The 26,921-nt window shown below is 36.3% G+C and overlaps 1 protein-coding gene across 1 annotated transcript in view; it reads left to right on the top strand.

The window, feature by feature from the left end:
* LOC134487879 (formin-like) overlaps nt 1-26,921 on the top strand; it is a 125,178-nt gene that overhangs the window by 75,970 nt on the left and 22,287 nt on the right. The window contains exons 8-13 of the mRNA XM_063289978.1: nt 429-517; nt 3,098-3,227; nt 5,150-5,296; nt 8,114-8,173; nt 11,082-11,202; nt 24,521-24,613. Coding sequence (XP_063146048.1) covers nt 429-517; nt 3,098-3,227; nt 5,150-5,296; nt 8,114-8,173; nt 11,082-11,202; nt 24,521-24,613 — 640 coding nt within the window. The remainder of the gene's footprint in view (nt 1-428; nt 518-3,097; nt 3,228-5,149; nt 5,297-8,113; nt 8,174-11,081; nt 11,203-24,520; nt 24,614-26,921) is intronic.

Here is a 26,921-nt window from a genome sequence, read left to right on the forward strand (position 1 = left end):
ATTTCCATATTTATGGCAATGAATTAAAATATTTATAATAGAAAAACTTTTTAACTTTTTGTTATTCAGACATCAGTGTATACAAAGTTGACATATGTTGTCAGTAGTATGTAAAACAGAAGATTTTAAAAACTGTGTATGGCTCAATCTAGGAAGGTAAATATGGTCATGGAAGATTTTTTTCTTCTAGGTCAAAAACCTAATATATAAGTAGGTGCTGCATATGTTTTCTTTTTACTTTTAAATGGAGTCCAGTGTGTTACACCAAGCAAATGTTTGGTGCTCTCAGTTTTGATCGTACCAACCACGCTTGGTGGAGCTGGTTCAATCCAGAGCATTCCAACCTTCACATTTCCAAAACTGCAAGTGTTCGTAGCTGCAAGATAAGAAAGATAATCTCACTGTTGTTTTTGTCACTGAACCTACAGAGAGCACAAAAGGATGAACTGGAAAAAATAAAGCAGCATTATGACACTTCAAAAGAACAAGAAGTTAAGCTTCTGGACAAACCTGAACAGTAAGACCAGATGGGAAAGTTGTCCCACATATTTTCCAGTTATTCAAAAGAGCCTTGAAAAGCAGAATGCTTGGTAACCACATTATGGCAGAACAGTGTATCTGAAGGAACTCCCAAATGCCCTATTCTTGTTTGTTTTTCATTTCTTTTAGGTTGAGTATGACGCTTGGTGACTTCATAAACATGTTCATGTAGTTTTCTTGACAATAGTATAGAAGTGGCTTGCACTGCTGTGCTCTGGATGTTTTAATCTTTCCCAGTCTAGCCCATAGCCCTAAAATTTTCCAGTGGTTTCCCAGCCAAGTAATAAATAGGTCTGACTCTCCTTAGCTTTTACAGGTAACCCAAGACCAGCTAGAGGCTGGCAGCTGATGTAGATAGCCCACTCGTAGGAGACGTCTACCTGTGCTTTTGCTGAAAATCTCAATATGCAGAGATTCTGGAGAAGTAGGCAGCATCTTCCATTACTAAACTTTCCTGGGAGGAGAATTTTCTTAATTAATCAAAATACATGTTATTGTAATTTCAAACCATTACCTGTTTTTTGAATGTCAGATACAGTGAATGAGAGTTCAAAGTTGCCCAAAATTATTCCTTGAATATAGGAAATAAAAATTTAAAGACTATAATCTTGTTAAAGTTAAGTTGGAATCAGGCTATACATTTGGCTAGTTGCTAGCACTTTTTCCCCTTAGACAAAAATAGCATTGGAAATTCAACCTGGACTGAAATTCTGTGCTCTTAGGAAGCTTTTAGGAATCAGCTCAACTCTAACCTTTTGGAGATGGTAGGAAATACCATAAAAGTGTTGTATGTTAGTTGCCGTTGCTCCTGTTATTAAAATAATGTGTTTGATGCCATGTAGCATCAAGAGAGGAGCTCAAGGCAACTTACCTTTCCCAGTTCCCCAATCTATTGGTTTGCTGTCAAGTGGAAGTATTTCATCCATTTGTTTAGGAGGATGAAATGGGGGGAACAACTTCATGCTTCTAGTGATGGTAAGAAAAGTAATAAAGTGGTATGGTACAACATTACAGTAGAGATGTTTCTTATCCTGGTTCAATCTCATGATAGCATTTGGCTATCAGTATCAGTACATGTACTACAGCACTGCAGCGATAGGTAGGTAGGTAGGTAGGTAGGTAGGTAGGTAGGTAGGTAGGTAGGTAGATAGATAGATAGATAGATAGATAGATAGATATTCTTAATGGTGCTAAGGGAGGGGAGCCTTCTTAGCTACAGCAGGAGGTTGCCACTGAACAAAACCTGGTGCTCTTCAGATGTTTTGAAACTGCAAAGGCTATGCTGGGAAAGAATTCAGGGAATGGGGTCTCACTGCATCTGGCAAAGGGTGCAGTTTCCTTTTCCCCAGTGTCAGAAATGATATGGATACTGCCAGTTTCTATGGCAGCCTCCCAAGGTTGTTTTTTATTTAAGAAAATCCACACATTTGTGTGTAACATCTATTTTGGCCTTCTAAACTATTCCTAGGGAACGGGCAGCCTAACGTGGAGAAACAGTTTTATTTTACCCATCATACTGAATCCACTGCAAGGCAGGACAGATATGAAGATTCTCAGCAGGACTAATCCTTATATAGATACTGAGATCACAAGAAAAGGAAAGACCATGCTGAATTAGAGCCAGAATTCTAGTTCAGTTTAATTAACACATAACTGATTAAAAAGTTGGTATCCTTTGTCTCAATAGAAATCGTCATGATTTGTAGGATTAAGTCTGGTTATTCTCTAGTTCAACAGCAGTAAAATAATCTCAAGTAGCAACCAATCCCTAGCGAAGTAAAATTAGTGAACTGGTATGCTAATAATAATAAAAACTACATTTCGGAAAAGGAGCCTTAACAGGGTCTAGACAATGTAAAACCCTGGCATTTTCAGTATATGCTGGAGTATAATTCCTGTTATCTCCAGACAAGGCAAAAATCAGCTGTGGTAGCTGGAGACAATTAATGTTGTGATCCGTCACAGCTAAAGGGCACTATATTGGGTTAGGCTGCCTCAAAAATCTAAACATCAACTTTTCATAGCAGTTTAAGATATTATCCTGTATCTGCATAACTACCATACTGAAATAAGTTAAGTAGAGTTTACTTTTGAGTAGATCTGTATTATTGAAAGTACCAAATGAATTACATCCATGTTTCTTTTATTTTTATAGGATGCTTATGTTACATCTAATAGAACAGTATTAAAGTTGCTAATTTAGGGATTAATTATTCTTAGGAATGCAGCCTGAAAATGATGGAATTGTCATAGTGTACTCACTCATTGGGCCCTACTCAAATGTGGACACATAATCACAATGAGTCTGGGAGAACCATTGTTTTTAGCTTTGTTTCTCTCCAGCAGAGGGCAGTATCTCTATCTTTCTATTTCTTTCTGTGTATTTGTGGTATACTGTGCTTGGAATCTTTAGTTTATCTTTTTCAATGAAGATAAAAAGACTATTATGTTTATAATTCATTTTATGGATTGTCAATATTTCTCTGATATGTTGGATTATATAATATAAAATGCAATCACTTGGTTTAATTATATATGTTTGTTCCTATTTTCACAGGTTTTTATATGAGTTATCCCAGATCTCCAACTTTGCTGAACGTGCCCAATGTATAATCTTTCAGTCCATCTTCAATGAAGGGATCATTGCAGTGCGTCATAAAGTTGACATTATTCATCATGTTTGTAAGGTACCTGGGTCAAAATTTATAGCAGTCTAAGGTTTATTTTCCTTCAGAGGAAAAGTCATTGAACATGGCTACTTCTGATTAAAAATGACAGGGATTGGTTTCAAGTTTAGGTAAAGTAGTATTGGATGCTCTGCTTCCTAACAGTTGTCATTTTCAGATTTCATAATCTTTAAGGATACCAAGCGTTTTTCCCATATCAATATGTCTTTGGTGCATGTTAAATCAGAATGATTTTGTATTAAATATTAAATACCTTAAATATTTCAGTATGATGTTATACTGCAGTTATAAATATATTGGCATAAATAATTTATGTAAAATGATAAAAGCAAAGATATATCCCAATATGTTGCAATTATAATAGGCAAAACCCAGCATTCTTGAGGCACCATAAAGCCAATGCATTTACTGTGCTGTAAGCTTGCATTTACATCTATGAATGCTTATGTCTTAATAAATTGGCTAATCTTTAAAGTGCCAGTGGATCTTCCAAATGTTTATTTTCAAATGCAACAAAACCAAGTTCTGTAACACTTTCAACACTGCCAGGATCCAAATAGACCCCAATGACATTTGAAAGCAGAGCAGCTTTCATGAATCTATACTAGGCATTTGGTTCCCAGATAAAATTCTGAAACAGAGAACAACTTTCTTGCTTTATTTTCCCTGTATTTCTGAGTTTGGATTTTGTTTTTGCATATTTATTTTAAATTTGGTAATATAGGGATTCAATATTTGTGTCTTTTTATTTGGTTGGCTCAGTGACCCCATGGCTGTTATGTTGCTTCAGACATGCAGCCTGAACGTCATTTACTTTTCTACTGTAGAACTTCTGAAACAGGACTGAGGCCAAAGTCACTACATGATGGATCCCAAAGTGAATTATTTATCTAATTCAACCCATATTCAGAAATAGGGTTGAGGTTTTGCACTTACTCTGCTTTCATAACTAGTGTAACCCTACATACCTACCAGGAGAGGGAAGAGAATTTCCAAATCCAGAAGTTTGCCAGTTCACAGCCTCTAGAGAGGAGATAGGGATATCTTCCCCTCCTCTTTCGTTTGTACCTCCTTTGGAGGCTGGTCCTCCCTTGACTCCTGTGCCCAGGGCCGCAACTGGGGGGGCAACTGGGGCATGTGCCCCGGGCACCACACTGGTGCAGCACCAAAATGAGTGTTGCGGGGGCGCCAAAATGAGTGCTGGGGGGGGGGCGCCAAAATGGGCGCGGAATCCATGTTTGCCCCAGGTGACACAGACCCTAGTTGCGGCCCTGCCTGTGCCACTTTCAAGTAGACATGGTTGGGGAAACTGACCTGGGAATAGCCAGGAGAACAAAGAAAGCACCATTTCAATACTTAACTCTTGGTACAAAAACCACTCTGTGCTTCTGATATGGCACTGGTGAGATACACCACCCCACAGCATAAGCAGCCTTCAACTTCTTCTGAGCTTTGTTAGCTTTCTGTTGAACTCTGGGATTGCTCTGTTCGTTTATTATGTAAAACATTTATCTGGTGTTTCCTTTAGCGCCTAAAAATGTTAAAACCACAAAATTACCAACATGATATATTATTTCTATGTGTTGCATTTAAAATCTACCTACTTTAAACCATATGTGTGGTATATATGACCTGCCATTTTTATCTCTTCAGTCACTGGAATAATTAAAGGTGTAATAATAGGCCCAAAGTCATCCAATGAACTTTCCAGCTGGACTATTCCTAACTTAATATTCTACTGGCTGTAGTAATGTGGGATCTTAAAATAATTTCATGGCACAGAGTTGATTTTAAAATCTTCAGAATTACAGCATTTCTATGTTAGTATATTTCACCGTGTATATATATAAAGAAAAGCTAACATTAAAATATTTGTTCATGTAATATTTCCTGGTATTAAAATTACCCCCTACCTCTTTCAGGAGTTGAACACAATGAAAAGTGTGAAAAATATTTTAGCTTTGATTCTGGCTTTTGGAAATTATATGAATGGAGGGAATCGAACACGTGGTCAAGCAGATGGATTTGGCTTGGAAATACTTCCCAAACTAAAAGATGTTAAGAGCAGAGTAAGTACTGTATGCAATTTAAACCAGAGTTTTTAATTGAATTCAACCTTTCAATTAGGAGGCAATGCTCTGTGGATAGACATCTGTTCCTAACCAAAATGACAAAACATGTGTTGTGACATCATAATGCAAGCTCCACCCTTTTGTATTTGAGTTATAATGTCACATATGTGTATGTAAGGGGTGGAGTTTGTGTTACAACATAATGCTGTGTGCTTTGTCACCTGCATCCTTCCCTTTGCTTTCCCTTGCTAACGCCTATGGCTCTATGAAAGAAAAATGTTTTTCTGCTCTTTGCTGTTACTTGTTTTTCTTTACACACGGGACATATACCTCTCCATAGTGTCAGCCCCAGTAGGTAGTCCAAACCCAGAAATCAGCCCTGCATGAAGACTGAAAATGCTTTTATTGAAATTGGCTATAATAAACTCTTGCATGCTTGATTGTGGCATCCCTCCCCTCCTTCTTATGTCCCAGTGAATTAGGGAGGTTTCTGCCTCATCACTTCTGACTGTTATCTTCTTGTTCTGGACTAAAAAATGTTTCAGCCCTTTTTGCCTAGCTACTGTCTATCTCCATCAAGGTAATCTTCCGTACTCTATACACATAGCAATTAAGGTGTATCTTTTATTCCTGTATTTATAAAAAGCCACTCCTACGACTAAGGTCACATGACTAAACATAGTCTAAAGGGTTTTTAAAACAAATTTATTTTATTTTTATTTTTTTATTTTTATCCCGCCTTTATTGTTTTTTATAAATAACACAAGGTGGCGAACATACCTAATACTCTTTCCTCCTCCTATTTTCAAGTATAATTTCTCTTTCTGCAATCTGGTGCACATCATGTATATTGGGACTGCATCTCCCAAAATTCTAAAACAAAAAGAGGGGAGATTCAGAAACAGAACTAATTTGCCCTTTTATGAATGGGTAATGTAACCATCAGATGACATGCATAGAACCAAGAATCCAATGGGCTGGATTCAAAGCTTGTCTTATGTCTGTAGGAACTGACTTAAGCTCTAACTCAGTTATTTGCATAGGCTGCTATGCAAATAGACTACTATAAGATCTATTTTGTTTATTCTTCTTCATGAACTCTATAAACCTAATTTGTCTCTTTTTTCTTATTCATTCTTCCTGGTTGGGATCTATCATTCTATATTTTTTAATTAATTAATTATACAAATTTCTATTGCCGCCCATCTCCTCCACACAGGGGGACTCTGGGCAGTTTATGATTTTATTCTTCAAAACCAGATAGTTAATGAATAATTCATGACTAATAGTTAATATCCTTTGATTGCTCCCATTGATAGAAACAGCTCCTTAGCAAACCCTCTTTACTAATGCCTTTCAACCCTCTAAGAAGATATGGGGGCAAGGGATTAATGGACAAGAAGCTTCTAGCCATTCAGACAGTGAGGTCAGAAAGTAAGGCTGCTGAAGGACATATCCTTCAGAACCCTGGACAGGTCCCAGGGAAGACTACTACTACTGAGGGCTAGTTGTGACTGAATTCTTAGAAGCAGAAATGAAGAATCCATCCAATCATGGCCCCAGCCTCCCTCTAGGCCCCACCCCTCCATGGTAATTAGGCTTTTAAAAGCCTCCAATAGTCCATAGGAGATTTTATACACAATTCATTGCTCCTAAGGTGACCTTGACAGTGCAATGCAATTGGGAGGAGAAGTGTAACCTTCTTTCCCTTATCTATAATCTTTTGAAAATGACTTCTCCTGCATGGCAGTTCTGTTACAACAGAATCATAGAATCATGCAATGTAAGCATTGGAGATTATCTAGTTCATCCCCCTGCCATGGCCATCCAGATTTTATTTCAGCACCTGCAGTATTGAACAGCTCTTACTGTTATAAATTTTTTCTTTATGCCCAACTGAAATCTGCATCCTTGTAATTTAACCCCATGTTTCCTGTCCTGTTTTCTGGAACAACCCTGAACACATCTGCCCCACCTTCTACATGGTAGCCCTTCAGATATTCAAAGAGAGCTAACATGTCTCTTTGCAGTTTCATCTTCCCTAGGCTAAACATGCCCAGTGGCACCAATCAGTTGGTTCTTCCAGCCTCTTATCATCATTGTTGCTTTTCTCTGGTAGCTTTTCTCCCCAAACCTAATTTCTACATGCAGTGCTGGGAGGGGTCTCAGAGAATTAAAATCTCCATCATGTATACTGTGTTCTCCACTAGGTTTTAAATTAAGTTTGAAAAATACTTCCTGCTGGTACTTATATAATATTCTTTCCAAGCCTAATTACTGTGTGTGTGAAGAGACATGGAGAGGAGGGCCTGGGGATCCCTGGTTTCTGGCTTCTGACAAGTTTTAAAACCCAGATCTGGTGCTTCAGTGGGTGATGCTACAGACTCCGATGGTCCCATTATATCTGAATCCATGTCCAAGTCATTACTGATCATGACAAGCAGCACCTTTATGTGACAGAACTAGCCACAATATAACATGTAAAGGATGGATCTTTATAAGCCTATTTGATTCTGTATTATCTCTGTTAAGAGATAACCATTTCTTGGGTGAGTTTCTTAAGCATCCTTAAATTGTGGAGAGTGACTGAAAATACAATAATAATATAAAATAGTAGCAACTTACTATTAGTTATACTTGGATGAATTACTTTTCACAGTTTGTGGTTGCTTCTCCTTTATTAAGAGTTTAGGGAGTAGAGATTACAGTAAACTATCCTTTTCAACCTGCACTGTTTTCTTTTAAATGTTCGTATTACACCTTTTCTGATTTTTTTGAAATCTTATTTTGACTTTCTCCAACTCCCTCTTTTAGGATACTGGTATCAGCCTTGCAGATTATATTGTAATTTATTATCTACGCCATTGTGATAAGGTAAGATTTTATCAACTACTGTCCTGTGTATATTATTTAAGGAGGTTCTGTGGAGTTATGGTCATGGACAACATCCCATCCCTATATGAGAAAGGAAACAGGAAGGGTACAAGGATAGCAATCTAGCACACAGTTGAGAAAAATTAAGCCCATTGTCCATTATTTTGACTTTTCTTTTTTGGGGCATATCTTGGAATAACAGGTCATAAACCGCATGCATGAGCAATCGTTTATTTCCCTTCCTACATCTCCTAATCCCAACAAGACAGAGACCTTGTGGGTGTGTGATCCCCTTCATAAAGTATAGTTATGTGATTTGGGGTTCTTCTAGAGTCACCACTGTTACTGGAGGCACAAGCAACATCCTTGGTTAGGTATGCCTACTGCCAGATTTGGCTAGTATCAAATTAAGCCTTTTTCTGGACTGAGACAGCATGGCTATAGTTGTTTACTCACTGGTACCTTCATGTTTAGATTGCTGTGATATATTTTATGTTGGGCTCTCCTTGCAGCTGATGCAAAAGCTGAATCTGGCACAGGCTGTATTAGCCAGGTTGTTGAGGTGCTGTCTTGATTCAAGTGACTGTATTAGTTACCAGTTAGGTATTGAGCCAGGTGGCAGGTTTTGATCATGACATGTAAGACCTTAAACAATTTGTGACCAGGATATCTCTCAGATCACCTTCACTCTTATAGATCTGGCCAGTAATAGACCTTCAAGGGAGGTCCTGATATACATATCAAGAGCTGCTGCTGTTGTCATAGGCAGACCTTCCCTATGGTGATGCCCTTGATCTTAAACACTTTTCTCCTTAAAGCTCATTAAAGATATTGTACTACCTTTACATGCCTGTTGAAAACTTCTCTGTTCAGCCCAGGCCTCCCTGGTCTGAATGTAGAAAGAGATTTTTCTTCTCATCTCCCACATTTTTAATGAATAAGTTGTATTGAATAGTTTTATATTATTGTTTTGCACTGTTATATAAATATTATTTTATTACACATGTTACTGTGGTTTTTATTGCCAGCCACCTCATGATTCTTCAGCACACAAAGCAAAATAATAATAATAATAATAATAATAATAATAATAATAATAAGCACTGTGCTTCTTCAATAAATGTTGGTTGAAATTAACACAACAATAAAGAAGAGTTCCAAAAGTCTTTGTGGTGTCTGTTTCCTGATGTGGCGTGCTTCAAATGGCAGATAACTGCCTTTTCTGATAATTTTAAGTAAAAAATTAACGAACTGAATGTAGTTATTTCAATTTGAAAAATTTCATGCTAAACATACAACATATGATTATAATTGAATATATGTTCAGAACATTCACATTAATAATTCATACTAGTGTGAATAAATAGTTAAATGATCTTATCATGGTTAATGAATACATATATTTTAAATGCTACTAGCCTACATAGAAGATTATTGATATCCTTAAGAAATGTATTAATGGCAATTCATTTATTCATAATAAATGGATCAAATAATAAATATTGAAATGTATGAAATTTAAATATTTTTCAAAATTCTGCTTTTAACAGATAGTTTAATTTAACCATCCTTGCAATCTTTCATAGTTCTACTAATATTTATATTTTAAAGGAAGGGATTTGTAGATCTAGTGACATAATTTTAAGAAACATGCAAAAGCTTTATTTGAATACCCCATTAATTATACAAAGATCGTATTTAATAGTTATCTATAGGTTTATATTCAATATAGAGAATTACATTTTAACTTTCAAGTCCTAAGACACTGGAACTGTGAACTCTATAGACCAAAAGCTCTGTGATGGAGTGAAGGTTTCCATAGGTAGAAAATAGAAGGGGGCAATTGTTATTTCATCATTCTCCCTAAAGCATCCCTCAAATCTTTTTCAAAAGTTGTGATAGCATCAGTAATGGCACATAAAGCTAAAGAAGAAAAGGGAGTATTTCAAAAATCACTCCTCCTCCCTTTATGCTTACATAATCCTTCTCTGGATTAAAGAACTTCCTGTGAATGGCAGAACACAGTTACAAGATGTTAAAGTACAATTAAAAATTAGGATTTGCTAGTTCAAAGATAACTTTATATCTTTGTTTTCCTTGCATGCTAGGCAATGCTTTTCAGTTAGGTGCCAAGGCTAAGATTAATAGATAAACAGAGACCACTTCAGTGATGACTGGAGAAGTTACTATTAATTAACCAGACATTACTGACATTCTCCTCATTGTGGGAACTGTGGAACTAAATAATGCTGCCCGACATAAATATGAGTGTCATCAGCTGTCTGTGACATCATAAAAGCTGGATGTTTCCATGAGATTTTATTCTCACTGAACAAAGGTGGTACCTTATTTGTCAACTTATTCACTGGATTTATATTCTGCATTTCTAACCGGGATAGCCTGCTAAGTGCATCAAAATACAAATCAAGCAATCAAGAGCCATTAAAAACATTGTTCAAACACACACACAAAACCACATTGATAAAATAGTCTGCACTCAGCCAAATAAACTTTATCTCAGGAGCCACAGTTTGCCCATCATAGACTTGCCAGAAGAAAGATAACCAAGAAGGAATTTAGGATCTTTGGCAAAATGTTCCACAGCTTAGAAGTAAAGCCCAAGACAGAGGGAGGTATGAAGGAGGGAAAAAGCTGTGTAATTATAAAGGAAATAATGGTTGTATTAGCATGATGAACTGGCTTTTACCAAGAGACACTAAAATATTACTCCTAATGTAATTTGTGTTTCCCTGGAGATCACAAATATTTCACTAAGGACATTCCAATGTGTCTTCAGGGGGAAAAGGGATCTGTGATCTTGTATCATTTATTCATATTTATAATTCATGAAACATATTTGTTTCAGTATGGCATTGTTACAGTTATTGGTTTTAACTTTCTTGTTTAGGAAGCAGGAACAGAAAAGAGTGTATTTCCATTGCCTGAGCCACAGGATTTCTTCCAGGCATCTCAAGTAAAATTTGAAGACCTGAAAAAAGATTTAAGAAAACTAAAGAGAGATCTAGAAGGTAAATAAAAATCTAATTTCCGTTTGAAAATCTGCTTTGGGGCTACTGATCAATCCAGTCTTCTGAAATCTTTTTGGCAAAGCCTCCCAGTAAATTGGCTTGAATTGCATCTTTAGTTAGATTACTGCTGTTTGACCTGTACTGTAGCAAACCCATGTTATTAATTTATCACAGTCAAAAGCAAAGCCAGCAATAAGTATTTTTCATAATGTTAACTTTAGTTCTTCACTGTCAAAAGAACATTGAATTTAAGAACTTTAATGAATATTCACTTTAAGAATATGAGTTCTAAGCAAATATCTTCTAAGTTTTCTATGATGTTGGATTTAACCTTGTAGATGAGGGAGCCAGTATATATATTTTTGCTATAATTTTGTAGCAGTATTTAGTAACTTTTAGGAACTATGAATATTAATAGAAAAGTTGAATAAAATAAGCAATTTTGGATGCAGTTGACATAATTTACATATCAGTAAAGACAGTGCTTGCAACATAAAGCAATATTCCATTCCAAAACAGTTAAGCTCCTTTTAAACAGAATAGTGTCTTGACTGCAGTGGGTAGAACTGGTGTCAAGATATATTCTCAAAAGAATCTCCTATTTATGTCTCATTGCTTATAGATCAAACACATCAGCCAATTTTCCATCAAAGGAAACAAGAATTTCAAATCTAGGCCTTCTGCTGTGAGTTAAATGAGATTAATAAAACAGACATTTGCACTGATTTTTTAAAAAGTAAATTGGCAAAATTAAATTGGGAGCTGTCATAAATTACAGTTATAGATATAAGACATTTTAATGCATATAAATTATTGGTCATTTCTGTCCTCTCTAAATAGATTTTTTCTTGATAAATTCAAGGTTGAATGGGATGATTCTGTCCACAGTAGTCTATAAAATTTGTCATTAAATAATTTATTCTTCTAGTTAGCTATGGCTGAATTAGCTCATATTTGTTCTAAAGAAAATTTCAAAGGTCACCCAGTGGTAAGGAAATATCAGTTGTTGTTTATTTAACCTTGGCATCCATGAATACTCTGTCTCCTCTCATCTCTTGATTCTGTTAAACCCCTTGGCCTGCCCTCTCCTATGCTTGTTCATGCTGAAATATGATCTGCGTTTGATCTTCCATTTTCCAGAAGTATCGTTCTCGTGCCATACATTTGACATGCTCAAGCAGTGATTGTTGTAACAGGAAGTCAGTAAAGTGCTGATTTTATTGCAGGTTTTAATATCATTGCATATTACTAAAAATAATAGAGGAATTCTTCAGCTTTTTTTCCTATCTCAGCTGTTGATTTCACAGCCTATTAAAAATAAACTTTATTCTCCTCTAGGATACAATTCATTTATATTTCTTCCGTTCAACCTTACTACACTTACTGTAGTAATTTAAAACAATTGATGAAAACTTACCTAATCCAAGAAATGCAACCTGGTAAAAGAGAAGTAAAATTTTGCCATAAATCCTGATGGGAGCAAATTTGGGAATTTTGCTACAGTAGATCTGTGGCAGATTCATGATGAAACAAATACTGCCTGGAACCATTTTTGTCTAGTGTTCATCCTAAAAATTAAATTCAAAAAAATCTTCCCTGGAGGTGAGGTTAATATCTGAAGATCACTTTAATCAGAAGTATCTGACTATGGAAGAAGAAAGTGAAGGAGGAACTTCAAGGCAGTTGTTACAAATAACTGGAAAAATACTGATTAAAAATGGGAGCTGAATAACAAGATATAAAGATTCCTTCTGCAGAGAAAATACAGAATGCTCCACAAGAAAATGAAGTATGTTCTGCTATTATCTCTGCTTGAAACAAGCACAGAACAATGTTAGCATTTTGATTTTCCCCCAATTCTTATTCTCTCTTTAACCTGTTTAAAGGAGCTATAAGGCAGAGAGTTTTCATGAACATGGCTGAACTTAGTGTTGATCATTTGTGAAAGGAAGGAACTCTTCCACTGGCAAAGAAATGGGGAAAGAGTAGAGTCCCCCCACCACAAGCAACAAAACAAAGTGGCAGGCACTTTGTGAACGCATAATTCAACCATATTTTCCACCAAAAGTAACAAGAACCAGGAGGTAAATCTGTGTTTTGGTTACCATTAAGAACTGGAATTTACAGTAAATAAAAAGTGTCTTTTTCCTTCAAATAACTATTTTTGTACATTGTTAGACACAATACTATTTCAAATGTTTTAATTGAAAAGGACATTGTTTTAGTATGTGCACAAAATACCTGATTAATCTATGTAGTTTCTGGCAGCCATTAAAAAGTTGTGGCTGTTGGCAAAATACAAGTAAAAGCCCAAAACTGAATCAGATGTGATTTGCAGAAATTGTGTTCATAGTAAGCTATGTCCAGCTATCCAGACAAGCACAGAATTTCATGTATTTTGGATCATGATCCAAGCATGAATGAGAATGATGATTCTCTAGTAATTATCTGCTTAAGAAAGTCCTCTTTCAAATGTATGGTTTAAGCGTAAGTCTCTTCACGTGAATGTAAATGCAAAAGCACGATTGCTTTGATGTTTATGATAAAATACTGAGGTGGTAAGGAGGGGTCCTGAATGTGGGACTGGCCATTTCTTGGCAGCCTCAAGAGTAGGTCTTGGGTAGAACTGGACATAGAAGTTTGAACAACCAGAAGAAAAGTAGAATGACTGCAGGGAGAGAAAGTATGAGATCCTGTATGAAAAAATATTAGAAGATAGATTAATCACCCAACAGAATGAAAAGAAAGTGGACATAAAGGAAGAGGATGTGAAAGCTGCTTGTGTTACAGAGTGCCACAGAAATGTGTGGACTTACATTGATAGGATGCATGAGGATAAGAGAGCCACGTTGTATACTATGTGCAGACAGAAGAAGATTGTTACAAAGAATGTAATCAAAGAGAGCAAAGAATGGTTAACGTTAAAAGAGAACATGCAGAGCAATTCTGATGGAAATAAAGAATTGGGAGGTTGGTGAAAAGGGTTAAAGGAGGAGCTTCTAGAAGAGTGAATTAAGAATAAAAACAGTGAAATGATCTGTAATGAAATGAAGTAAAGGTATGCTGGAAGGAACATTTTCAGACAGGAATTTTTATTTATTTATTTGTTTGTTTCTCAAATTTGTACTGCAGCCCATCTCCCCCCAAAGAGGGACTCTGAGTGGAGGAATACATTATGATGGTTATGATACTTTTGATAGTGAATGCTTAGGAAAGTGATATCTAGTATAGAAATGCTGTAAATCTTAATGCCCAAGAAAACTGATGAAAAGGAAGTCATAAACCCTGTAGGAATATTTAAAAAATGATAAGGTTGCATGTGTAGATAGTGTAACTGGACAAGTATTAAAATATGGGTATGGTTGCTATATGGAGTGACTTTAAAATTTGTTAATGTGTGTGAAGACTCTTCTGTTATTCTTTGTCTTGAGTGATAGACAATAAATTTTGAACTATTTTGTGCATCCTTTCAGGGTCTGGAAAAGTCCTATCATTATTCTCCATTAGTCTTTTCTTCTCAAGGCAAAACATTTCCAAAACCTTCAACTTCTCTCTTCTTGGAATCAAGTTTTCAGTCCCCAACCATCTTTATTGCCCTTCTCTGCCCCTGTTCCAGATTATTTAGATACTTCTTCAGCCAAAATATAGAGAATTAAACACACAGTTGAGACACAATTTAACACACAGTAAAGCGGGACAGTTACTTCCCATATAATATGTTTTCTGAAGATTTGTTGAGAATGAAAGTATGCTTAAACAAGAACAAAAGGGTCAACTTGTCAGAAAATCAGTGTTCCACATAGTAACTGTATTTAGTGCATCTCTGAGCTTGTAAGTAACTGTCTAAAGGAGGAAACTAAAAGTATTTATTTTCATTTTCAGCCATATACATTCTAAGCACAGTTCTTGGTCTAGACATAATGGCAAACTAAAAATAGAAGGTTATATTTCCAGTTCTTTCTGTATAGGGAAAGGCATATACAGGTATATACAGATCTGCCTGTATATGCAGGCAAATCTCATGCATATAACAGTAAACAATGGATTGATGTTACTTAAGTACAATAGCTGCTTTCTAGGAGGCCAAAAAGAAAGCTAGGCTTGGAGAAAGGCAATTCACAGAAAGGCTCAAGGAGACCCTCTCCTGCGGCTGTTTGTAATATTACTATTAGTGGAAAAATACAGATGGGAAAAGTAATAGCAAGCTAAGGAAAAATGGAATAAGCCCAAGAGAATGATGAAAACCTCACCTCTAATAATACATACTGTTCCAAGACTAGTAGATGAGTAAAGATTTTTTCCAGTTAATGGAAGGCCTAATATGAATTGCTTAAGTGAAGAACTCTTCACTGGTATTTTAGTTTACAATGATTACATTTTTCATTTCCCCCTTTTCAAATGCTTGGCCATAACATTTGCTCAATCCAAACAATGGTTTTAAAGCAAAAACACTGTCCAGCACATTAGATGTGTTGCTATGGTGTGAAAAATATTTAACTCTGCTAAAAGTTCTTACTTTGTTTGTTGTATTTATTTTTGCTTTGATTTATTTTCTGAAGCTTCACAGTATAATAGCATAGGGTGGTTATTAATGTCAAGAGTAGCCTATCCCTTTAAGAGAAAATGATTTTTTTAAAAAACAACAACCCCTTACCTTGAACATTCAAAGAATTCTACAGGATGAAAGCAAAGGATTACCTAACTCAGATTCTTACCCAAAATTTTCCAAGGTTTGTCTAGTTTTATGTGTGTCCATAAACTAATTCTGCAAGATTGGGGGGCATGATAAAGGGGGGTGGGAGAGCGAATAACCCTAGATTAGTTAAACTGTGGCCCTTGGGTCTCAGCCTCATTTCATCCTGATTTCAAAATCTCTCTGTAAGTGACCAGTTCAGATAAGAGCAAGCTGTCCCTTACCGCTTCAAATGTAGGTAGGAGAAAGAGAAGAAGGCAGTGCTTCTCAACCTCAGCAACTTTAAGATATGTGGAATTCAACTCTCAGAATGTCCCAGTCAGTATGGCTGGCTGTGGAATTCTGGGAGTTGAAATTCACGCATACGTCTTAGAGTTGTTGAGACTGAGAAACACTGGAAGAGGTTATCAGGAAAAAAGAGACATCAAAAAGAGGAGAAAAAGACATTGACCCCTGTCTGTTTTGGCTCTGGTTCCATCTGCCACTTGCTTCAGCCAATTTTTGGCTCTGGCCTTGTCTACCACATCTGCCTGCAATAGATTAACTGCAAGGAAATGTGCTGCCCCTCCGCTAAATCAATACTCAATAAAAGAAGTAAGTAAATGAAGTAGATCTCCAGTTCTTGATGATTCCCCCCCCCTTTTATTTTTTGGTGCCTCGCCTTTCTCAAGGCCAGAGTCAGCTCTAGTGGTGAGTCCTGCAGTCAGGTATAATTTTAGGGTTACCTGCAAGGGGAGGGAAGAATTTGCCAAGACTCCAAGTAGGAATTCCTTCTGGATTCTGTAAGTTCCATCCTTTTGATGCTCTTTGGTTATAAAGCCAAATCATGGATTATATTGTTTTGTATTAATACGTGAACTTGGATTGCCCCCCCCCCCCACACGAGAAGCCTCTGACTCTCTCCTTCTGTTACAGCCCCTTGTACCATATCCCAAGTCTTCCCTGAAGAACATTCAGGGGAGGCTTTTGAGATACAATAAAAGGGGCTTTAGCAGGGAAGACGTCAGAAAGCCTGACCCATCTTTTTGGGGTCTAGAAAAGTTATGAAGCTGTATTCAATTAGCACATCCAGTTAAAAGAACATATTTTATCAAGTAAACTGGGAAGACCCAAATCCTGCTCAGTTCTCCAGCCAACAGTGTGTCATCAAATGTTTCAGAAGATTAGAGAACCCCAGAATAATCGGGTCAGTGGCCAGGCTGCAAGGAGGAGAGGAGGCAAAAGAGTATTCCTGCCTTTTCCTCCCAGAGTCTGATTACAAAAAATTCAGTGGCTTTTTGTGATTCTTTACTCCCCAGCCCGCCCACCCACCCCCAATAAAATATATTGCATTTGGACCAGGCCAGGTCTCAGCATTGGTGCATAGTCAATTATGGGTATAAATGGAAGCTCCTCTCATATAATTAGACACCCAAGAACTTGGAGAGGCTGTTGGGATCAGTCCATTCCATTAGTTGTCTTCTGGATCATTGCCCAAATTGAAATGTAATTTCTAGCCAAGATGTTATTAGAGATGCCTTGGTTAATATCATAAATACCTCTCTTGGAAGACAGCAAGGTGCCTCCTTGTTTAAAAGATACAGCAGGGAGAGGAAGGAACACGTCGTTTCCCTTAAAAAAATCTCTGCAGGAGTTTATTCAATCACTTATCCCGATGTGTTTCCTTAAATGTACTTGTTTCCTTATACTTTTACTTTAAAATGAGATTTTAAATTCTAAAAATTCTTCCTTTGAGATGGCATGTGGTTTCAGATAGGATATAACAGGCCCCCTTGTTCCTGGACTTTTGAAAAAGATTAAAGACCTGGTTTTGCCAGCACGCTTGGAATGGGAGGGGAATAGCTACACCTGGGGATGGCTAGCGCCCTAGAGTGATTTTCAATGGGCCTATTACATTCATGGACTGACTAAGAACTCTCAGCCATTTAGATGCCATTATATTTCTATTTTCATTGTATTTATTGTATTAGTAATTGTTCTGAATTTTAATTTTGTTTTTATTGTAAACTGCCCAGAGTCCCTCCTTGGGGGGAGATGGGTGGTGATAAAGTTTGATAGATAGATAGATAGATAGATAGATAGATAGATAGATAGATAGATAGATAGATAGATAGAAAGAAGCAGGCCTTGAACATCCCTTAGTGATGGCATACCTGCTGAGTTCTGAGCAGACATTGGGAGATACACACACACACACACACACTGGCTGCTTGCAACCTTCACTGGACCATAACTCATGAAGGATTGTATCAGTGACAGGTTTCAGGGGTCTATGCTGTTACTTGGCTTCATTGTTGGGATGATTCCTGTAAGTGCTGCTGGTGGGTCCTAGTGTTTGTTCAACAATTCACCCTTATCACCACCAAACTATTTCTAGTGTTACATTTAGGTTTAAAATGATGCCTAAAAATACCAGTTCCTCTCTGATTGACAGCACAGTGCTCCTTACATGAAGGGTTGCTTACATGTAATGGTGCTCTGGACAGATTTACAGGGGTCTGTGGAGCTTTAAAAGATTATTGTGCACAGACATTAAGGAAAGACACTCCACTTTGTAATTATTTTACTTTGGGGATTTTTTTTAAAAAAGAAGTTGGACCCAATACTGCTTTAAATCTTCAGGGAGTGGCAAAGTGCTAATCAGTGGTTCAAGCTACATTTTCATATTTTACTAGTGAATTCCAGCCATTGCCATGGAAACCATAATACATATCTAGCAGGCATGCATTGTGGCATTTTAAATAGTATTTCTTGCTACATTCTGCTCTCATTTTGGAGAGGAAGTATTTTTCATGCTAGTTTTAGATCTGATGCAGTGGAAACACAGTATCTATCCAGAAAATGTATTTTAAGATGTGACAGCAAATGATTAGGTAAAGCAGCTAAAACTCTTATTTTAAAAAGGCTCCCAGAACAGAGCCATTTTCTTGATCTTGATTAAGCAGAATCTTGGTTAACAGGTTTCATTTAAAACAGATAATTCAGAGGCTTATTATTTTAAAAAAAAACTTAACAGGGAATAGGAGATGCAAGAGAAAATCAAAGCAAAGTCAGTTACCATTTTTTGAAATGTGTAGTGTCTACTTTTTTTGATCTGGTTGAATGGAAATGTAAGATAGGCAGTTTAATGCAGTTACTGCATTCTGCAATCTATAAATAGGATAACCACTTGGATTTCCAGCAAATCACCCTCCTCAAGATCTGAATTGATTTAGTCATTGATTTTATATCTTTCATTTCCTGTGGGAAAGGAGGTAGGCATAAGGATCTCCCTCACTTCATCCCACAGCAGTAACTTTGTGAGAAAGGTTGAGCTAAAGAAAAATAACTGGACCGAGGTCACCCAGTGAATCTATGCCAAGTGGGGACTTAAACCTGGATGTCCCCGGTCCCATGCCAACACAGAAATCAATATATTATACTGGCTGTTTTATATTGGGCCATACACTGTGGAAAGAGTTTTAAAGAAGATTAAAATTGGTAGACAATATCATTTTCTGCACTGTGTACTAATATTTTTGTGTTGGGTAAACAATAACAACCAACCAACCTCATGATGCCAACCATTTCAACTTATTTGTATATTTGCCCCCATCTTCAGCTCTCCGGCATTCTTTGCTGCTTTCCTTTGGCTCTAGCCATCACAGATGGCTTGTTCCAGGTTTTTCCTGTTAAAGTAATTTGACTCTTTCCAGAGATGTTGCATCTCCAAGTTGGATTGTTAATCCTTACTTCTGTCCTTAGCTATCATTCCTTAGCTATCATTCCAGTGTGGTCACAGAATGAGATATGACTGTTTACAGTAGTATATTTTATTATCCAGGGAGAAGACTGGAAGAAGCATGAAGAGTCATTAACGGAAACTGTTTTTTCCAGAGCTCTCTAAGAGTCAGTTGAGGAAGTAATTTTGTGTCTGACTGGATTTTTTTTAAAGAATCCAGTCTCCTTTAGAACCGTCCTTATCTGCTGTTTAAACAAAACAGCCACCCCTCCATAAAACTGACTTGAACAAGCATGAGCATGCTCCTTTACACTGAACATGTGTGTATCTTGCACTTACTAAATTTTTGCCTCCTCTCTCATAACAGAAATTTGAGCTAGACAGGTGAAACAGGGCCATGCCTCGATGCCCTTTTTAAAATTCCCAAGACCCTTGCCTACAAGGATTTCCTGATATAAATATCCACCAAATCTAAATTCTGTTTTATTTGTGGGTGTATCTTATGATCTTAACATTTATTTTGTGAACTGCCAATGGAGCTTTGGGTGGTATAGAAAGGACGAAATAAATAATAGCGTAACTACTATAATTCTTGTTTGTTTCTTTGTTTGTGGGATTTATATCCTGCCTTTCCACGAATTCGCTGATTCAACTAGGACTTACCAGATGCCCAGCAAAAGGAGGACATGTCCTCATCTTTGTCCTCATGTCCTTTGTCCAGCAGGCATAGCCTTAAAGTCAAATACTGTCTGGCTTTTTGAGTGTCTGTTGTTGTTTGGACTGTTTTAACAATAATAGTCATTGAAACTTTCATGTATTGTGTCACTGTAAATTGTCTGCTTCTTTCTTTCTCTTGTTTGCTGACAGGCTCAACAGCCTAGATTTACATTATTTATTTCCTGATTCCAGCAAACGGCTTCAGTCCAGCCCCTTCAAATCTATGATCACTGTAGTCTGTAGATCACATGACTCATTATACTTTTCTATGGTGAAATTTGAAAAGCTCATCATCATCAATTCTATATTATTGCTAGCATATGTTCTTGAAAATAAAGATTTGTTGGAAAAATAATGAGATTGAAAAACCAGTCTGATGCTGGAAAACGTAATTTCATATACATGTAGGCCTGAGTACATTTATTTATTTATTTATTTATTGCAGTTTTTCACTGTAATTTTTGTCATGGATGCCAAGGAAGTTTAACAGTTAGTGTGTCCTACTTTTCCCCCTATTTGTCCTCCTTTCCAATTGTCCATGTTGTCCTTTTTCTGTTCAGATATCTGATAACCCTAGCTGTGCTAGTGGTCAGAGGCAATCATTCTTTGTTTTCCAGCAAAATCAGTACAAGAAAAACAAAAATAAAACTTTGGTTCATTGGGAGCACAGAAAATCAAAACTACATTTTGAAGGAAGCTCATATACTAGGATTTTGAAAAATAACAGTTATATTTCACATTCACACTTCTATCCTAAATTTAAGCATATTTTTCTCTAAGCAAATTCTAATTATAGGTTTAACTTTCCAGTGTACAATTCAGTTATAATATGTATATGAAATAATGCTTTTCCTTCACATAATAACAGAGGATCAAAAATAGAGGAACAATTGCATGGGTGAGCTACTTTTTTTGGCAGATGGTGTTTCCTTCCAAATGCCAGTTATGATCTCCAGGCCTATTTTATTCCTTTGCAAAAAGACTCTGGAACTTTTTTCTAGCATCAATTCAGGAACATTGTTGAATTACGCTGCCAAATAACCTAGAGAGAAGACTCAAGACAGCAGAGTTGTGGTCCTGACCCAAAATGTATTGCTTGATGTCTTACTGTTCTGTTGTGCTGCATTTGGCATAAATATAATCTGTTAATAGTATGTGTGACATAAATGTTCAACAGCCAAAGTTTTTAACTACTACTTCTTGTTCTGATTTTTTTTTTAATTGTATCATAGATGTTTTAGCTGATGTTACTGTATTTTTTAAATTCTGTAACCCAACAAGGGTTGCTCAGATGTGACAGGCTATATATTTAATAAACAACTAGTACATGAAAAATGCCAGATTCTTCGCTTTAGATACACTGAAATCAGTGTTATCTGCTTCTGAGTTAATATGAATAGGATTAGGCTGTGGGTGGCATTTAAATAAACTTTAGAAGTTAAGGAAATTCACCAGGAATATAAAAATCAACATTTTGTTTAGTTGTAAGTCACTATACATTTGTTCGTATCTTCTGGAGTAAGATGGGTGAAAATATTTTTCTCTTAATTCAGAGAGCATCTCCCATTTTCTCACAAATCAGATTATCAATTTAGAAAGTGATAATTCTAAATTGTCATTCTTTCACTGTTCTGCACAACTTGTATATGTGCAGTGGATACATTATGAAGTTGTTTGAAATTTCATTTTCAATAAGACCATTATTATCCTTTTTATTTTCTAAAATTGTATCTCTGTCAAAATCTCCAGACTGTCACTGCTGCCATAATTGAAGTTTCCAATAGCTTTATACGGTTGATCACCTAGTTCATGATACCAGTGAGGACTTTAGCATGTATCAATAATAAGCAGAAGCAGTCTAGCTTAGATGTGATTCTTTCCCATCTGAAGGGTGGAACACTAGTGGCTTCCTGAGTCACTGAATTCAGCCTGGAAAATTACACACAATCCTCCAACTGTTTGTAGTAGTGACACTGCGGTGTGTCAGAAATTGGGCCAATTGCTTCTCCTAACTATAAGTGATGGCACAGAAAGTAAAATTGACAAAGGGAGTGAGCCTTTATGCCCCAAGGTCTTCCCTCAGTTTGAGAGCAGTGATGGGTCAGTTAACCCACCAAAATAAAATTTAAAATGCACAGTACTATCTCAGCCCTTCTTTCAGAACATGCACCCTTCTCTGCAAGTTGGAATTTGTTGCAGAAGTGAAAAATCCCTCTGGTTGCACGAGGCCCAGATAGCAGCCAGAAAGTTTAATGGCAAATGGCTGTTACAAATTCTTAGCAATTCTTACCTTATCTAATTCTTTCCACATTATGTAGTCATTGCTTGTAACCACTAGACAGAGGACATAGACTTGTGTTTTTATAATGTATCACGAAAATATGGACTGAACATCCCCTGGGAAGGCATCAGATATCTTTAGCCACAAAATTATGCATATCTCGTCCTTTTTCAAAACACTTCAGAGCTGTACTATTCCCTTACATAATTATAAGTATTAATGTACATGGAGAGTTGTTCATTGAAAATCATACCTACAAATCAAAAACGTATTGAGTTACTCAGATGTAAAGCTGTTAATCAAGCTGTTATCAATCTGGGTTCTTTCTCATGTTACTACCTATAAAACCAGCAGTAAGTGTCTATCTGATACTAATCTTTAGATACATTTCACATGCTTTAGAGCTAATTAAAATGCACATTAATTGGATTATCACAGATTGTCCAAAAAACAACCCAAGTTTATGCTTGCCTTTATTTAAAGTATTTATTTTCTATGCATAATGATAATGTTTATGTTTTTATATGTAAATAAGGATAATTTGTTTTTCTGTTTCTTATTCAACTTCTTAATAATTTTCTTTAAATCCACATATCCTACAGCCATTCTTAAATGGTATTTTATTCTAATAATGGTGTATAGTTTTCACAAAATCAGTTCATTTGCCTTTATCTTTTTAGCTGAAGGTGTGTCTGTTAGATTGATCTTCCTAATCTATAACCTTAAGAAAATGAAATTACCTAAAATACCCTTATGGATACTTTATGAGACAAAGCATGAGTATGGAAAAACAAGCTATAAATGTCATGAGTAAGGATGGCGAGCAGGGGGCTCCCATCCAGACTGTTAAGCGCATGCGTAGCACTGAGGAATTAGGTAGCCATTCAAAGAGACACAGATCGGGACCACCTTAACCTTTGGGGTTTATATGGCTGGGTTTTTCCCACGCTTCTTCAGTTTGTTAGGATTCCTGTTATGTACAAGCAATAAAACATTAGAGACCAGTTCCTTGTCTCAGCGTGTTTCCTGGCAGTTAGGACAATAAATTAAATTAACTGTAAGACTTTGCATAAAGGCTTATTTCTCTTATAGAATTATCTAAAAAGCATCATAGGCTGTATACAGTATTAGGCTAGGGTGATGAAAAATAAGATAGCAAGGTTTCACTAGTAGCTTTCCAAGCACTAACACAACAACTACCATCACCATTGTTCATATTGTCTAACCTAATGAAGTTGTAAGCAAAGTCTCAAGTGATAAATTTTATAATATATCAATCAATGGTAGAAACTACTAAAGCTATTTACTCAGAAGTAAGCACCACTAAGTTGATAGAGTACATACGTGTGCACTGGGTTGCAGCCAGGCTTTTGATAATCCATGAAATAACATAACTGTATTTCTTGAATGCATCAGAATGCTTTCTCTTTATTGTTCAAACCATCTGTACCGTTTTCCTATAGCGCTTCTTGAATATTGTAGGCACCTTTGTAACATATGGTGGATTGCTTCTTGTCTCTTATGGTGATGCAAATGAATGTGGGTAATGAAGGCTAATTTGGGTAGAAAATTCTGTTTCATGGAATGAAGCCACTTAGTGGTAGTGAAGCTAAACAACCCAAAATAGTCCCTATTGAGGAAAGCATTTTTCAAAAAGATACTTTAAGTTGTTTCTTTATGAATTCACTCCAGAATGGATCAGCAAAATCACTGACATTTAAGCCAATTCTTTGTCCTACTTGAGGAATTCTTTTCCTAAAGAATTCTATGGTTTTGATGGGAGACAGCTGTTTATTTCTACTAGTTGGATATGAACTATTACTTGTTTGAGAATATTTGGATATTAGACTTTGTTAGAGGTTATGTATTTTGTTGTTTTAATTTAACACTGAGCTTATTCGTGTAGGTTGTGAAAAACAGATGAAAGTTGTTTTCAGAGAATCATCCGAAGAACACCTTCAGCCCTTTAAGGATAAGCTTGAAGATTTCTTCTGTAAAGGTACATACTTTCCAATCTCTTTGTTCATTCACCTTCCCATCCTTTACATATATAATTCAATATCAGTCTGCTCTTAATTATTGGTTCAGATGTATGCAGGCCGTGGTTCCCATTTCTTTATATAAGTGGAAAAAAGAAACCTTTTCAGCTAGTATCAGCAGTTATATCATCCACCTTATGAATAACTTCACACACTTCTGTGGCATTCCAAACATAATTCTTTCACTTCAGTCTGTTTGAAGTAGATTCCATATCCTCTTTCCTTACCTCCGTTCCCTATCTTCAAATCTTTTTTTGATATAGGACTTAATACTTTCTCTTCTTGAAATCATTCTACTTTTGCTTAATTCACTTTTTGCTTTTGCCACACTGTATTGTGGCATTAGATAATGATTGACCTTATGTGCTGGTAACAATATGCTAGCATTAATATATTGAAACATAGTAATTTATTAATGTGGTTCGATATGGCTAACATAGTATTCTTTATATTCTTATATGGTCCTGAGGATATTTACAAATTAGGTCTCACTGCTTTCACTAAGATTTACTTCGATGTTAATATATGTAAGATTGTAACCCAGCACTTAACCGACATGGACTTTATCTCATTACTAATGGTATGCTTCTAAAGAAGTGTAATACAGGTATTAAAGCTTCCCCATGAACTCAGCAGGGTTCCAGCAAGAAAAGGTCTCTCACTGCAAAGTGGATCTATTGAGCAACCTAAGGAAAAACTAGAAGCCATTCCTTTGGCAGAAGACAATGCCTGTGAGTGTTTTTAACTTCTCACATGCATCGCCCTTTCGAATTGAATATGGAACCCATGTTAGATCATATTGTTGTGTTTCATTTTCCCCCACAAATATTTTTATTATTATTATTTATTTTCTTTTCCACCATTATTATTTTTATAAATAACTCAAGGCGGTGAACATACCTAATACTCCTTCCTCCTCCTATTTTCCCCACAACAACCTTGTGAGGCGAGTTGGGCTGAGAGAGAGTGAGCGGCCCAAGGTCACCCAGCCTGCTTTCATGCCTCAGGCGGGACTAGAACTCTCAGTCTCCTGATTTCTAGCCCGTTGCCTTAACCACTAGACCAAACTGCGTTCTTCTGCATGCTTGACAAATCTCTACTTTGTCTTTGGGGGAAGGCCCCATTTTTATTTAACTCCATCCTCAAAATTCATCTCTGCTGATTTCCACCGCACTGAATGGTATAGGCATAATTACCTTAGTCCAGTGTTTCTCAACCTTGGCCACTTTAAGATGTGGGAATTGGCTGGCTGGGGAATTCTGGGAGTTGAAGTCCACACATCTTAAAAGTGGCCAAGGCTGAGAAACACTATAGTGTTAGTCTGTATCTAAACCTTTGTCTGTGTATAACCCATCCAAACCCATCCATCTGCCTCTTACTTCCTCCTGGTAGATATCCACAGACTGTTTGGTGGATATTTATGATATTATTTATTATTACTCCCCTGAAAACAGAATTAATAACCTGATATATATACATACAGACATACATACACATATACCTACACATACATACATACACACATATACACACACTCACATACTGTGTGTATGTTTGTATGTATATGTATGTATATGTATATATATGTATGTATATATATATATATATATATATATATATATATATATATATATATGCATGTGTGTGTGTGTGTGAGTGCGTATGTACTGTATGTGTTGAAAAGAAAGAGGAGCATTTCACTTCTTAAATTTTTTGGTGGGTTAGATTGTAGGGTTTCAGGATTGGTGAAAATTAAACCAGAAGTATGATATTTAGTGTGGAAATTATCTGGTACATGTCAATACAATGTAAAATGGTTAGTTAAAATTGAGTGGTTGACCAACTGTATTTACCAAGAGTGATTTATGTGTGGTTAATCTCTACAGACTGTACTTTTCTGCAGTGCCATCATTCTTTCAGCAGATTCCCTGGTAATTGTAGAAAATGTTTTACAGTGCAATCCTGGGACTAGCTCCTTTGAAAAGCAGTGCAATTTCCTTCTAAAAATGTATGCTTAGGGTTTTACCATTATATAATTATGATTCGCAAAATTACATGCTTTTGCATGCTTAGCTTGCCAATTTACATACTCTTGGTAATTTTCTTCATTCAACTTAGAATTCTGTTTTGTAAATAGTACCATTCTGTTTTTAATATTTCTTGATTAGCCATGACAGTATTGTTGCAGATATTATCGGATACCAAATTGAAGAATGGAAACGTAGACAAACTTTTCTAAGTTTTAATGACTTTCTATTGACTAGGATT

Source organism: Candoia aspera, chromosome 1, assembly GCF_035149785.1.
Source record: "Candoia aspera isolate rCanAsp1 chromosome 1, rCanAsp1.hap2, whole genome shotgun sequence".
NCBI lineage: Eukaryota > Metazoa > Chordata > Lepidosauria > Squamata > Boidae > Candoia > Candoia aspera.